This window comes from Aegilops tauschii, chromosome 7 (assembly GCF_002575655.3).
Source record: "Aegilops tauschii subsp. strangulata cultivar AL8/78 chromosome 7, Aet v6.0, whole genome shotgun sequence".
NCBI lineage: Eukaryota > Viridiplantae > Streptophyta > Magnoliopsida > Poales > Poaceae > Aegilops > Aegilops tauschii.
The window spans coordinates 75459717-75474180 of record NC_053041.3 but is presented as its reverse complement, the minus strand read 5'-3'; the positions used below and the strand labels follow the sequence as shown (position 1 = coordinate 75474180).

The following is a 14464-nucleotide window of genomic DNA, read 5'->3' as shown; positions in this document are numbered from 1 at the left end:
TGGAATGAGTAACCTATTTCTACATGAGATGAGTTGTGTGGATATATGCCCTAGAGGCAATAATATTTGTATTATTTATTTCTGCATTTAAAAGTAAGAGTTTATATTCTATGTTATAACTGTTATGATTCTTGAATATGTGATTCAAAGGAAAACTTATAAGTACGCGTAGAATGATAAATGGTAAAACCCGATTCCTAGTCTCGCCTCTAGGACTAGCTCAAGTGTTGTGTGATGATCATGTTTTCTTGATCATGGGTGTTTGATTAAGTGTAACGATAATCCCAAACAACATTGAGAGTATGATGTTAGTACAATGATCATATTGACTTGACCCAACTTGTTTGTTATATATACTTCGAGATGTTATCGTCACATATATATATAGGTTGGGTCTATTATGATAACACCCCTTGAGTCTTATTCTAATAACACCCACCTTATTCTGCACATCCCCTACCAGAGCGCCGCCGCCCCTCCCCTCCCCACCTTCTACTGCGGCAGCGGCCTGGGAGCGCCGCCGCCCCTCCCCTCCCCGCCTTCTACCGCGGCAGCGGCCTGGGAGCGCTGCCGCCCCTCCCCTCCCCGCCTTCTACCGCGACAGCGGCCTGGGAGCGATGCCGCCCCTCCCGTCCCCGCTTTCTCCTGCGACAGCGGCCTGGGAGCGACGTTGCCCCTCCCCTTCCCGCCTTCTTCCGCGGTGGCGGCCGGCAGCGACGTCGCCCCTCCCCTCCAGGCCTTCTTCCGCGGCAGCGGCCAAGCAGCGCCGCCGCCCGTCGCCTCTTCAGCGGCAGCAACCGAGCAACGCCTCCCCCGCACGCATATCGTCCTTCTTCCGCGGCAGCAGCTTGGTAGCGCTGCCGCCGAACTCCTCCGGGGCTTCAATTACCTGTACTTCATCAGATGTGGATTGGTGCTGCCGCGACATCAAACCAATTCGAGCAAGGAGGACTGTGCGCAAGGTTCCTTTATCCACGACAGCTTCTTGGATTAAGTCTGCAACGACCTTCAGAGCAAATCCTCCGTCTCCATTCACCTTGAGCAACGTCCAGACCGCTCATGAACTTCTGAAGGGCAAGTGGACTGCACGGGCGAACGCAAAAGTTGTGCAGACGGACGAGAAGGGAACTTCCTCCTGCAAACGCAAGAAATCACTGCAACATGAGGTAAGTAGTACACTTCCTCAACTTCCTCCAGACAAAGCAGTACATGCAGTCCGGTACGCCTCCAAAAATGATGCAGTGCAGTTGCTTCGGTTCGTTCTGGGGAAAGATGCAGTGCACTTGCTCGGTTATGTAGTACGCTTCCTCGGTTATGCAGTACGCTTGTATAGGTTCATTACGGATAATGATGCAGTGTGGTTGCTTCAGTTCACCTTGCGGGGTGATGCAGTCAGCGTGCAATACGTCGCAGTACCCTTTCAAACACATTGCAGTTCGCATGATTCAGTTCATTTATCCTGACAATGCAGCTCGGTCATTTTGTGTGCAGGAAATGACGTTCAGCAGATACAAAATGCCACGCATAATTGACAACAATGAGAACAACAACTTTCAGAAGAGTAAAGCTTCTTCTGAAAGAGATACTGGCCGGGTTACCCCTGAGATTCCTCGAGGATTCTTCACGACAACAAACAAGGTGCAGTACTCTCCGGAAGAGGATTTTTTCCAGGAAGAAGAGGTAGTCGAAGATGATGATGATGTCACATTCGTCTGGGAGGGCACTCACTGACGGGATGATGAAGATAATGGCGATGAAGATGAGCCAATAACAGTTCTCAACCCAGAGTATAAGCACGAGTTCACTACGTTTGGACACCATGTCCGAACAGACAATGATGTTGCAGTTGAACACGATGTTGCAGCAGATGATGATTATGACTATGATGATGTGCCACCGCTCCAAAATTTTCAAACCAATTCACTGAGACATCGTGACAACACTGGATTACCACCACGTCCACCTGCTGCACCCCAAAACAGAGCTCAGCGTCCACCTGGTGCACCGAAAAACAGAGCTCCAAGCAGACCTGCTGCATCAACTTCGACACTGCGACCACCAACGGTGCCTCGGTCAAAAGTCAACAGCAGGTACAAATCCTCCTCACTATTGCCGCCGCGAGATCCTCAAGTACACAGATCTGCTATAACCCCGCCATGTCCAATACGACCCGGCGAGCTGCAAACACCATCGGGTGAACGACTCTACACACATGTAAGTTTATGTTCAGAAAAAATAATAATAGTTGCAGTCCATTCAGATAACATTGCAGTGCACACTGATATTTCTTGTGGGGTTTGACCTAGCATCTAATACATTGGATTCTTTTGAAAACTTAGGAACATTGCAATGCTTTATTAAACTCGTATGCACTCCTCGTATTTAAAAAACAGAACAAAACAAATTATCTCATAGAGCATTGCACTTAATGCAGGATAAAAACATGCCGCTGAACCTCATACCTGCCGTGGGAATGAAGTTCACCACATACGACAAGGCATGGGACTTTTACAACAATTATGCAAGATGTGCACGGTTTGGCATACGCAAGAGGGCAAAACACAGGACAAATGCCTACATTGTCTGCTCAAGAGAAGGGAAGCACAAGCAGACTTTGTTAGATTATCACCGGAAATGTCAGAAGACATCAAAAAGGATTGACTGCAAGGCAAAGATTAGAGTCAAAAAAAGGAAGGATGGAAAATTTGTGATAGAAATGGTTGAACTCAACCACAATCACAAGATACTGGAAAGCCCCGAGATGCTTTTGCACATGCGATCGCACAAAAAAGATGATCCTTTGATAGACCAGTTAGTGAAAGACATGCAACTGGACAACCACACACACGCTCAGATGATGTCAACGCTGTCGCGTATGTCCGGTGGTCTGCAGTACATGGGACATACTAGCCGCGACTGGGTAAACAAGTAAGCACATCACAGCGCATATCACTTGAGCATTCTGTCGGTAATTATTTCCTGTTTGATGAGATGAGTTTGCATTGCGTTTGAAAATGCAGGAAACAAAAGTTTGCCAGAGAAGAGTCCCAAGATGACGTCAAGAAACTTCTGGATTTCTTCTAGAAGATGCAGAAGATAATCCTAGAGTTCTTCTATGATTATGACATTGATGCAGATAACCGTGTAAGAAACGTCTTTTGGGCCAACGCAAGTTGCAAAGGATCGTATGAAGATTTTGGAGACTGTGTTACATTTGACACAACGTATAAAACTAACAAATTCCACAAGCCGCTGGGAGTCTTCGTGGGAGTGAACCATCATCTACAGAGCACCATATTTGCGATTGCCCTCGTGCGAGATGAAACAATACCATTGTTCGAGTGGGTTTTCAAAACATTTCTGAGGTGTATGAACAACAAGCCGCCAATCTGCACGCTCACATGTACAAAAAATCAACACCTGCATACTTACGTTTGTTTGGTACACTTATATTTCTTCCATCTATCTTACACACACACAAACAACTTAATAAAAAATACTATTTGTGCCTTCTCAGACCAGTGTTCTTCAATGAAGGCAGCATTAAAAACTATCCTCCCACATACACTGCATAAGTTGTGTCGGTGGCATATCATGAAGAAGTACAAAGACCACCTCGCCTTGCTGTATAAGGCGCACGAGAAACTCAAGGATGACCTCAATGCGGTGCTGAACCACCCACTAATGCCGTCAGAATTTGAACGAGCATGGAAGGACCTAATTCAGAGATACAACTTGCAAAATGACGAACTGATGAATTCGCTGTGGGATGACAGGCATGAGTGGATCTCGGCTTACTACAAGGAAATTTTCTGTGCTCGGATGGATTCCATGCAGAGAAGCGAGAGCACGAACCGCATACTGAAGAAAAACTTTGTCAAAGAGAAGCAAGATCTCCATCTGTTTGCTCAGCAGGTGGACAAGTGCATTCAAACCAGGAAGGCCGTCGAGCATGCAGAGACAATAGCAAATGAGGTAAACAAAAATGTCCATCAAAATCTGCTAAAATATATCTACAAAAACAAACAATTTTTTCATTTCTCTTGTTCGTAACAGTGCATTTCTGATCATGCAGTCAGAGGTAAAGACAACAACCCAGTTTGGGTTCGAAGTGCAGCTATCAAAAGTGTATACAAGGGCAGTGTTTGCAGATTTCAAAGAAACACTCTACCGTAGCACTGCATTCAGAGCAGAACGGTGCCCTGAGAACCCGACAAAGTATCTCGTACACCACTACAACAGATCGGATGCATTTGACTGGGCAAGGCATAATTTCCAAGTGGTCGCCGATGAAAAGAAAGGTGTCTACGAATGTGTGTGCAAACTCTGGACACACACAGGTGCAACTCCTAGCAAAAAAATTTCTACTTTCTGATAGTCATGCACGAAAGCTCACTTACTGAACTTTAAAAGTCCACATGCATGAGCAATTCACAAAACCAAATGAAGTTCACTTCTTTAAAATGAACAAATAACGAAAAAATATGTGTTTATTAATTTCATGCAGTTCACTTACAAAACAAAGAAATCATGTGTTGTCTGCAGGGCTCTTTTGCATCCATGTGTTATGCATGCTTTCTGATTTGAGAGTACTCAAGATTCCTGAGGTGTACATCATGAAAAGATACACCCGTAACGCAAGATCAAATGAAACGTTTGACAGGAGAGACTACGAACAAACAACACCAGATGGAAGCTCGCTTTTTTCCGTAGAAAATTGCTGACAGAAACAGCAATGGACCTTGCAAACAGAGCGACAAGGTCCGACGCTGGGTGCCACAGAGCGTTCTCTTGTATGAGGGCACTGATCAAGGAAGTTGATGTGCTCAACAAAGAAGAAGAAGCAGCAAAACTAAAGCAAGTAGAGAAATCCTAGCATGACAATAATGCCGAGCAAGTAGAAAATACCGAACACAACGCAACTGGTGCTATCAAAAAAGAAACAATTCTTCCACCTCCTGTTTCAAACACAAGAGGAAGGAAGAAAGGGGGCGACGCAACCCAGAAAAAGGTTGCATGCAAGGAGAAAAGTGATGACAAAAACAGTAAGCCACAGCCTGAGCTGGACAGTGATGGTCACCCACTGGGAATAAGAAGGTGCAAGACATGTAATGAAATCAGCGGCCACAATTCTAGGACATGTACACAAAGACATGAACAAGAAAAAGAGGACATGGCGATGCACAGCCAAACAAAAATTCCACTCACAACACTAAGAAATGGACGAAACCGAGATGTTGTAGCATCTACAAAAAGAGGAAGAGACACATTTCAAGAACCTGCCCCAAAAGAACAAGATCAGAAAATGAGGAAGACGAAGAAGATGAAATCAAAGAAGAAGATGGTGACACAACTGAAGAAGAAATGGCTTATGAAGAAGCAGATGAAGAAGAGGAGGAAAAAGAAGAGAGTGAAGAGGACGAAGAACATGAAGAAACTGAAGAAGGAGTGGCTTGTGAAGAAACAGATGATGAAGAGGAAGAAGAGGGTGAAGAGGACGAAGAACATGAAGAAACAATGCCAACAAGACCACCACAAGGGAATGCTGCTGTACAGAAACAACCGAGAACGACAACACTTTCAAAAAACAAGGTAGGAGCACGAAAGGATGCAGTTCACAGCGCTGGAAAACGAAAGCAGCCATCAACCAGCACGCGGGGAGCAAAGAAGGATGCAGTTCACAGCGCTGAAAAACAAAAGCGGAATCAACCAGCACGCGGGGAGCAAAGAAGGATGCAGTTCATAGCACTGGAAAACGAAAGCAGCCATCAACCAGCAAGCGGGGAGCAAAGAAGGATGCAGTTCACATCGCTGAAAAACAAAAGTCGCCATCAACCAGCACGCGAGGGGCTACAAACACAACGGTGCAGAGACAAGAACCAGCAACACCGCCACGGAAAACAGTAGAAAGTGCGACACTAGAGACGCTCCAGTCACCGCGGAGAAGCAGCAGGTTAACGACCAAATAGATGAACTTCAATAAATTAATCATATACATAGCATTTTGCTTATCTGTATGACTTATGTATCAGTTTAAATTTTGTGTAAACACAAATTTCCCGCTGACTATGAGTTATTCAACTAAACCATGTAAAGAGAAATGGTGTATATAGTATACCATATATATAGCAGTCTAGAGTAAACATTGACACATTTTGATCCAAAAACCATGAAAAAATGCAGTTAGCTCACTGGCAGCACGAAGTTCTGAATAATAATTGAAGCGGTTCAGATCACAAAAGTACTTATTACAAAGCACATAAAAAAGATGAAGCGTTCGACACGCAAAAGTACTTATTACAAATCAACCTCATAACCTTAACCAATCACGTCAAACGTGATTCTAACCGTACGATCCCTGAGTTCAAAGAAGTTGAGGACAACAACTTGCTCAGACTTCATGCCACTATCAATGACAAATTCCTTCCATCCTTTCTGCAGACACAGCCGCCCCTCAACGCCTACACGGTACTTGGCTGGTTTAAGATGTCCATTACCAAGAACAACTTGGAGAATTCCCTACTTCTTGAGCCGGAGATACCTAATAGCTCGTTGGGGAATTTTCTGCAAAAAAATTAGAACTGTTTGGCGACGAAATTAGCAGTACAATTCTCATACTTTGCACAGACTAGTAAAAACCTACACACAATACAGACACAAGCTAGATGAAGTGTACAACAGTCCAACAAGTAGTACAGATTAAACGCAATCTAATATGCAGTATGGAACTTGCAAACAAGCAATACGCTTATAACTATCATGAAGTTCTTGAGACTACCTGCATGTAGTACACACCGTACAGGCGGGAAAAATTGTGTAAACTAGTAGTGCTCATCTAATATCTAAGCAGTTAACATATTGTAACCATGCAAACTGAAACACGAGCTCCATGCACACAAGCAAAAAAAAAACAAGATATAAGTACATAGTGCAGTACACTTCAATAAAACAAAATAAGTGCGTTCCTAAAAAACTAGAAGTTCAGAATAGTATGGAATTATACAAAAAAATAGAAAACACAAAGAAAAAAAATCAGATCAAGCGAAAAATACAATCTTGTAGTGAGTCTCCACATCTGTTGGCATAAGCTGATGAACAAAAGGACTTGTGCGGCCAAGGCCACGGCGAAGCAGGGCGGAATAGAACGCAACAACGTTGATGTGGCCCATATCCAATCCTTCCGTGAATACTATGCCATATGCAAGCTGCTCCGCTCGCCCAGCTCAGCACAAGACCTTGCCCCCATGACGAGCACGACGGGCCTGCGAGCAAGCTGAGCAATCACAGTGTGTCGGCACACCACAACCATGGCCGCAGCAGGAGAGATTCACGTAGGGGCCTGGAGCCATCGCAGCAAAAACCTAGAAAAGGAAAAAAATAAAGAGAGGCTGGAGAAAGGAGAGAAGTTGCGGCTAGAGGAGAAATGAACTGAAAAGGAAGGGTAGAAGTTGGCCTACATTTATAGAAGAGGATTGCAAAAAGGTCAAAATTGAAAATTGAAGGGGAGTTAATGAAAATTATGTTACCAAGAATGAAGGACAATCAATAAAGGCTTATGTTACCAAAGAAAAAGGACCCAAAAAAGGTGTACTTTGACTACAACAATTCCCACGAACTAACCGCAGATCATTAAATAATTATTTCTAAAAAATTATAATATGCACACCATTCTAAATAAAAGTGAATGCAGTTCTCCAAAGTAATATCAGGAAGTTCACTATATGTGTGCATGAAGTGCACTGCATGCTCAAAATGAAGCACAAGAGAAGAACTTTCGCGCAGTGCACAACTTTGGCAGAACTAGTGCACCTGATGCACTCCTTAAATGTAAGTCATGCAGTCTGCAGCGTTGGTAAAGCAGCCACAACTTTTTCACAAAGAAGGATGCATGCAGTGAAAAATGTGTACACCCGCAGCACAGGACTATGACGAATGCAGTGCACACAGAGCCAACAAAGCAGTGCACACCCGTACACTAGAAAAAGGATACGTAAGAGAAAAAAACAATAAAGAAAAATGCTCCCCATGCAGTGCACAAAAATGTAGTGCAAACATGTGTAGTGTTGAATGCGGCACATCCAGTACAGAATACTGATCAATGCAGTGCACGAATGACTTACTAAGCAGTGCACACCCCTACATTGGAAAAAAAATACCCAAGAGAAAATATTAAAAAAATGACCACCCAGGTGCAACCGGCCATAACTAGTCTCGTAGTAGATCTACGCCCACAGCAGGCGAGTCGTTCTGAGCCACGATGCATGGGGCCGGGCACACATGGGCCTACAGGTCAGAGAGCATAGAGCAGCGAGCGCCGTGTATAAGCGCCCAAATAAGTAACCAGAGGAGTTCGATACGGCTGCTTCGCCAGCGCTTATAAACAGGTCGGGCGCGCCTTCCGCGGGTGAGGTGGGACTAAACATTAGAGCGCACACACAGCGCACCAGGAACTAGCAGTGCTCACAGGCCGACTTTGGCCCAATGCGTCTTCACTCCCCGAACACAGGCCCAACATGGCCCACTAAAAAAACAAAAAGTACAAAAATAAAACATCAAAGAAAAATGAGATGTGCGTGGGCACTGCCAGAAACTACAGTTGGCTATTAATAAATAAAACGCAGGAGGCCCCAAGTAAACATACAAATGCAGTCCGCGATGTACAACAATGCAGTTCGCCACGTGGAAGCATGAAGTACTCTTTTTTCTGGAATGCAGTTCTCTTTCTACTGCAATGCAGTATGGCTAAAATGAAGAATGCAGCCCTGTTAGTTAAGCAAAGCAGTCTGACACCCCTACCCACACTACCCTCCATCCACACAAAAGTTGCATTGCCATAAAAAAAGAACTCCATCAAAAAACTAAATGTGTGTACATCTGTGTGAATCCTGATCCGATATAATTCAGTGCACGAAGAATAAATTTCACTTCCATGTAGTACACTACGTCGACATATGCAGTTCTATTCTGATAGCGAAGAAGTGTTCTTACTAGGAAAATTCACCGAAAACACAATCATCACATTTTCTGACAGTTGCGTGCATACCTGAACTAGTCACGAAAAAAGAGGAGACGACGTTTCGGATTTCCAACGCACTAACAGAGCATCCTCATAGCAGAACCTCTCTGCAGTTGCCACGTAACTAAAAATGCAGCCCCACCTCGCTACCACCCCGCTCCACCTCTCCCACGTCCTGTCAAGGAGAGCAGGGGAGAAAACACAACCGCTTCATCCCCTCAAAAACCCCATTGCATCTTCTTCTCCACACTTCCCTTCACTAACCTCTCTCTCCAGAACAAACACGAGAGAGCAGAGGAGAGTCATGGCGGATGCACCTCTGTACAAGCAGCACCACAGGTACACCAGGGAGCTCCATGACATCGACCTCCACGACAACCACAAGCTCCACGTCATTTGCACAAGCAAGGGTGAAGATGTGGACAAGATGCTGTCCACGCTCAGGAGGAAGGTCGGCGGAATGCCCGTCAAACTAGTCGGCGTTGATGTCAAGTACACGCACTACGTGACGCCACAGCGGGCAGCAGTGCTCCAGCTATGTGTAGAAAAAGAATGCCTTGTCTACCACATCTCTACAGCTAAATACAGGTCAGAATAACTATCAATCTGTACTATTGCTTGTCAATATTGATTTTAAATTTTGTTCACTGCAATTGCCATTATTTAAAATTTGGTTCTCATTTTTAAAAAGCATGGCATAGGAATTCATTGACAGTTTTCATCTGGCTCCATGTAACTCATGTGTTCAAGTCTTGAATTATATGATCTAGCGATACACGCAGTTTTATTTTGTTTTACCAAATACAAATTATTTGACTGAACAATAGAAAACTGCAACATTACTATACAAAACATGTATGAAATTCAATTCAAGAATACAAACATGCATAAAACATGCATTGTTTATGCAATCTATTATCAGTTTTACTAGTTATGCCAAACAAAGTATTAGCAGCTACTCACTGCAACAGATTCAGGTATTCATATTGCACTTCAGTTTCAGAAAAAACAAAAAAACATTGGTAGTTCTAAGAAAATAAGCTATATTCAGTCTATACAAACATCTTGCAGGCCAATGGAACTAGACAAATTCCTCATGAATGGTGAGTACACCTTCGTCGGATTCACCATTGAAGGAGACAAAAGCAAGCTGAAGCTATCTGGATTGGAGATCAACTCCGACAACTACATTGATATTCAGGTGGAATGGAGAGACCCATACAATAAAAAGAAGTTTGACTCTTTGGCTGATGTTGCCGGCAGGATGATAGACATTCACTACCATGACATGAAGAAAAAAATTAGCCGCAAGGAGGACCATACTCTGTTGGGATTTTGCCCGCTGCCAGAAAAACTTATCAAATATGCAGCAATAGATGCATTTGCAACATATGAGTCATGGAGAATCATATACGATGTCATAATGAGACTGGACAGGGCAAAAAGAGAAAGAAGCAAAGAAAAAGAAGAACAAGGCTGTAATCCAATACAGCAACTAGAAATAATCAGGGCTATGTTTAGTTTCATTTTACTTTAGTGGTTGTGTTGATCTTTGTTTCATGTCTGCAAGCTTTTGATTATGTCCGTTGTTCATATTGAACATTTCTTTTGTAAAAACAATGTCGTTTTAGAATTATCATCAAATTTTCTTTTTGTTGTTTGCTTCTGTGTCGTCAGTTTGCTTGTGATCATTTGCTTTTGCTGAACTTAGTTTTGTATTAGAACAAGTATCCAGACAACTTTGAAAAATTTAATGTGTGATACCAAAACATACTGCACACATACAAAACATATTCAAAAAAATTAAGTAATCTGACTACAACTCATACCTAAAAAAGAAAGATTAATGCAGTTCACAATGTTAAAAATAAGCAGTACACATGTGTCCACATGCAGTCCACAATAGTAATTATAGACAAAGAACATTAATATTAATATTTCTAAAAAAATATAATCAGCAGACCGTTCTAAACAAACGTGAATACAGTTCACAGAACAAATATAAGGCAGTTCACAAAGTGTATACATGTAGTGCAGTACATGCTTAAATGTAGAACGAGAGGGGATGCAGCAACTTTCGTGCAGTGCATAACACACAGACTTGGTACGCGCAGTGCAGTACTCAACGTTGGTGCAAGCAGTACAAATGACATAATTTGTACTACCACGAAATATATATACTACAAAAGAAAAAATGCTTCAGATAAGGATTTTTTTTGACCACCCATGTGCAACCAGGCCCCAACCAGTCCCGTAATAGGTCTGCGCCCACAGTAGGCGAGTCGTTCTGAGCCACAATGCATGGGGCCGGGCACACATGGGCTCACAGGTCAGAGAGCACCACTACTAGGAAAAGGCTAATTAGTGGCGCACCTGTTTTGGTCATTAATGGCGCACTACAGGTGCGCCACTATTACCACGCCACTAGTAACAAATACTAATGGCACACCTCTGGTGTGCCATTAGTATTGCAGGTAACAGTGGCGCACCCTGTAGTGCGCCATTACTATTGCTACAGGTGCGCCACTGCTAACTTTTTTTTTGAATTTTTTGGATTTTTTTTCTGAATTTTGAAGTCGGGAAAATAGTAGTGGCGCACCGTCTAACCCCCATCGTGCGCCATTGCTATTTTTGAATTTTGAATTTGGATCTGGATCGCGATTTTTTTGCCCTTTTTTTTGCTTGTTTTTTTGCACGATATTTTTTCAAATTTTGTTCTCGTTTTTGGATCTTGTACGTTCTTTTGCTGGAGAGGAGTTCACCAGAGAGGAGGGCCGAGGTCACCGGAGAGGAGGAGGAGGAGGTCACCGGAGAGGAGCTCGCCTACATCGCCGGAGAGGAGGAGGAGGTCGCCGGAGAGGAGTTCACCAGAGACGAGGGAGGAGAAACCGTGAGGGAAGGGGAGGAGAGGAGGGAGGAGGAGCTCACCGGAGAGGAGGGAGGAGGAGCTCACCGGAGAGGAGGGAGAAGAAACCGTAAGGGAGGGGAGGAGAGGAGGGAGGAGGAGGTCGCCGGAGAGGAGGAGGGGAGTATGGTGGAGGAGAGGAGGGGAGATGGAGTGGAGGAGAGGTGGAGTGGAGGAGAACAATGAAGAGGTAAGGAGGAGAGGACCCCGCCCAGCCATATATACGGCATAGTAATGGCGCACCGTGGGCAGGTGCGCCATTACTAACTTTTTTTTATTTTTTTGAATTTTGAAAGCGGGAAGATAGTAATGGCCCACCTTGGGCAGGTGCGCCATTACTAATTTTTTTATTTATATTTTTGATATAGTTTGAATTTTGAAGGCGGGAAGATAGTAATGGCGCACCATGGGCAGGTGCGCCATTACTGAGTTTGATTTTTTTGCCTCTCCAGATCTTAAAAGCCCCGTAACTTTTTTCTGTTAGGTTTTTGGGGATTCTGAAAATCTTGAACATAGTTCCCCCAGTTTAATTCAGATGTAGCTTTTCGAGTAGATGATTTTTCATATAAAAAACTTTTTCATCGGAGTTCGTATGCAAAAGTTATGCCCATTTTACAAATTCTCGAGAGATTTTGCAAAAAAGTCGAAAATTCATGTTTGTAAATTTTGCTAACAACTAGACCACATATCACATGGGAATCTTATTTTCTTTTATTTTTTTTGACATTTCTATCATTTTCTTTTATTTTTTTGAAACTGAAAAGGCGGTCCCAGGGGGGGGGGTTGCATTTGGTGAATTTTTTGTAAGGCTCAGATAGTAATGGCGCACCATGGACAATGCGCCATTACTAGTTTGAAGTAGTAATGGCACACTGTACCCTGGTGCGCCATTACTAGTTTTGAAAAAAAAGTAAAAAAAATGTTAGTAGTGGCGCACAGAGTTTGTGGTGCGCCATTACTAGTTTAGTAATGGCGCACTGTGCCTTGGTGCGCCATTAATAGTTTTGGAAAAATAAAAAAATTTGTTAGTAATGGTGCAACGTGTGTGTGGTGCGCCATTAGTAATGAGGACACTAATGGCGCACCTGTATCTGGTGCGCCACTGCGCACCACATACATGGTGCGCCATTAGTGTCCATATTAGCTATAGCCCTTTTCCTAGTAGTGTACAGAGCAGCGAGTGCCGTGTATAAGCACCCAAACAAGTAACCAGAGGAGTTCGATAGAGATGCGTCGCCAATGATTATAAACAGGTCGAGCGTGGTCTCCGCGGGCGAGGTGGGACTAAACATTAGAGCGCACACACAGCGCACCGGGAACCAGCCGTGCTCACAGGCCGACTTGGGCCCAATGCGTCTTACAACCCAACGGACCCAACAAGTTCTCAAAGCCCAAAACAAACAAAGTCCAACGACGCACAACTAGCAAGTAACTCCAGTACCCCCTCACCTAAAAAAAATGTAGTCCGCTGTGCAGTTCAGTATGGGACCGAAGATGTGCTGTCAATAAAGCATTGCAGTTCGCTTAGACGATTATTTTTTCCAGCCAATCAAGAACACTACCACGGCTAGCCCGAGTCAAACCGCCTCCTCCACTTGGTGAATCTTTTCACTTGGCTACAATGGCACAAACCCACGCCACACCCTAGCTTGGTTGACAGGCGCACGAGGTGTTACAGGGAGGCGGCGGGGTGTGACGGACTCACCTACGCATGCGGCGCCTGCCCCGGCTCGTTCCAGGCTCGGCCTCGCAGGGGGGTGTGGAGGGGCGGGGGTCACGACCCTCCTCCCACACCCTTGCTCGGCCTCGCGCTAACGCACGCAGTGCGCTTGGTTGAAAGGCGCAGTGCAGACATTCTGTTTTTCCAACCCTAAGACGCACGCAACCCCAGAGCCACACCCCTAAGATAGACAGGGAGGCGGCGGGGTGTGATGGACTCGCCTACGCATGCGGCGCCGCGGCACGCCGCGTCGCCGCCTGCTCCCGCTCGTTCCAGGTTCGGCCTCGCAGGGGGTGGGAAGGGCGGTCACGACCCCCCAACCCCCTGCTCGGCATCGCCCTAACGCACGCAATGCGCTTGGTTGACAGGCGCAGTGCAAACATTCTGTTTTTCCAACCCTAGGACGCACGCAACCCAAGAGCCACACCCCTAAGATAGACAGGGAGGCAGCGGGGTGTGACGGACTCGCCTACGCATGTGGCGCCGCGGCACGTCGCGTCGCCACCTGCTCCGGCTCGTTCCATGTTCGGCCTCGTAGGGGGGTGGGGAGGGGGGTCACGACCCCCCTCCCACCCCCTACTCGGCCTCGCGCTAATGCACGCAGTGCGCTTGGTTGACAGGCGCAGTGCGGACATTTCGTTTTTCCAACCCTAGGACGCACGCAGCCCCAGAGCCACACCCCTAAGATAGACAAGGAGGTGGCGGGGTGTGACAGACCCGCCTACGCATGCCGCGTCGCGGCATGCCGCGTCGCCTTCTGCTCCGGCTCGTTCTAGGCTCGGCCTTGCAGGGGGGTGGGGGAGGGGGGTCACGACCCCCCTCC

General features: G+C 45.3%; 1 protein-coding gene across 1 annotated transcript; it reads left to right on the top strand.

Moving 5' to 3' along the window:
* The first annotated feature begins 9320 nt into the window (after positions 1-9320).
* Positions 9321-10553, top strand: LOC109734790 (uncharacterized). Its single transcript, XM_020293976.1, has 2 exons — positions 9321-9604; positions 10088-10553. Exons 1-2 carry the CDS (start codon positions 9321-9323, stop codon positions 10551-10553), a joined length of 750 nt encoding a protein of 249 aa, XP_020149565.1.
* The last annotated feature ends 3911 nt before the right edge of the window (positions 10554-14464 follow it).

Bases quoted from the DNA above. Each gene is read 5' to 3' on its own strand.
- LOC109734790 (XM_020293976.1), top strand. From the start codon at position 9,321: ATGGCGGATGCACCTCTGTACAAGCAGCACCACAGGTACACCAGGGAG. The intron at 9,605-10,087 runs GTCAGAATAACT...AACATCTTGCAG, and splicing joins ATCTCTACAGCTAAATACAG to GCCAATGGAACTAGACAAAT.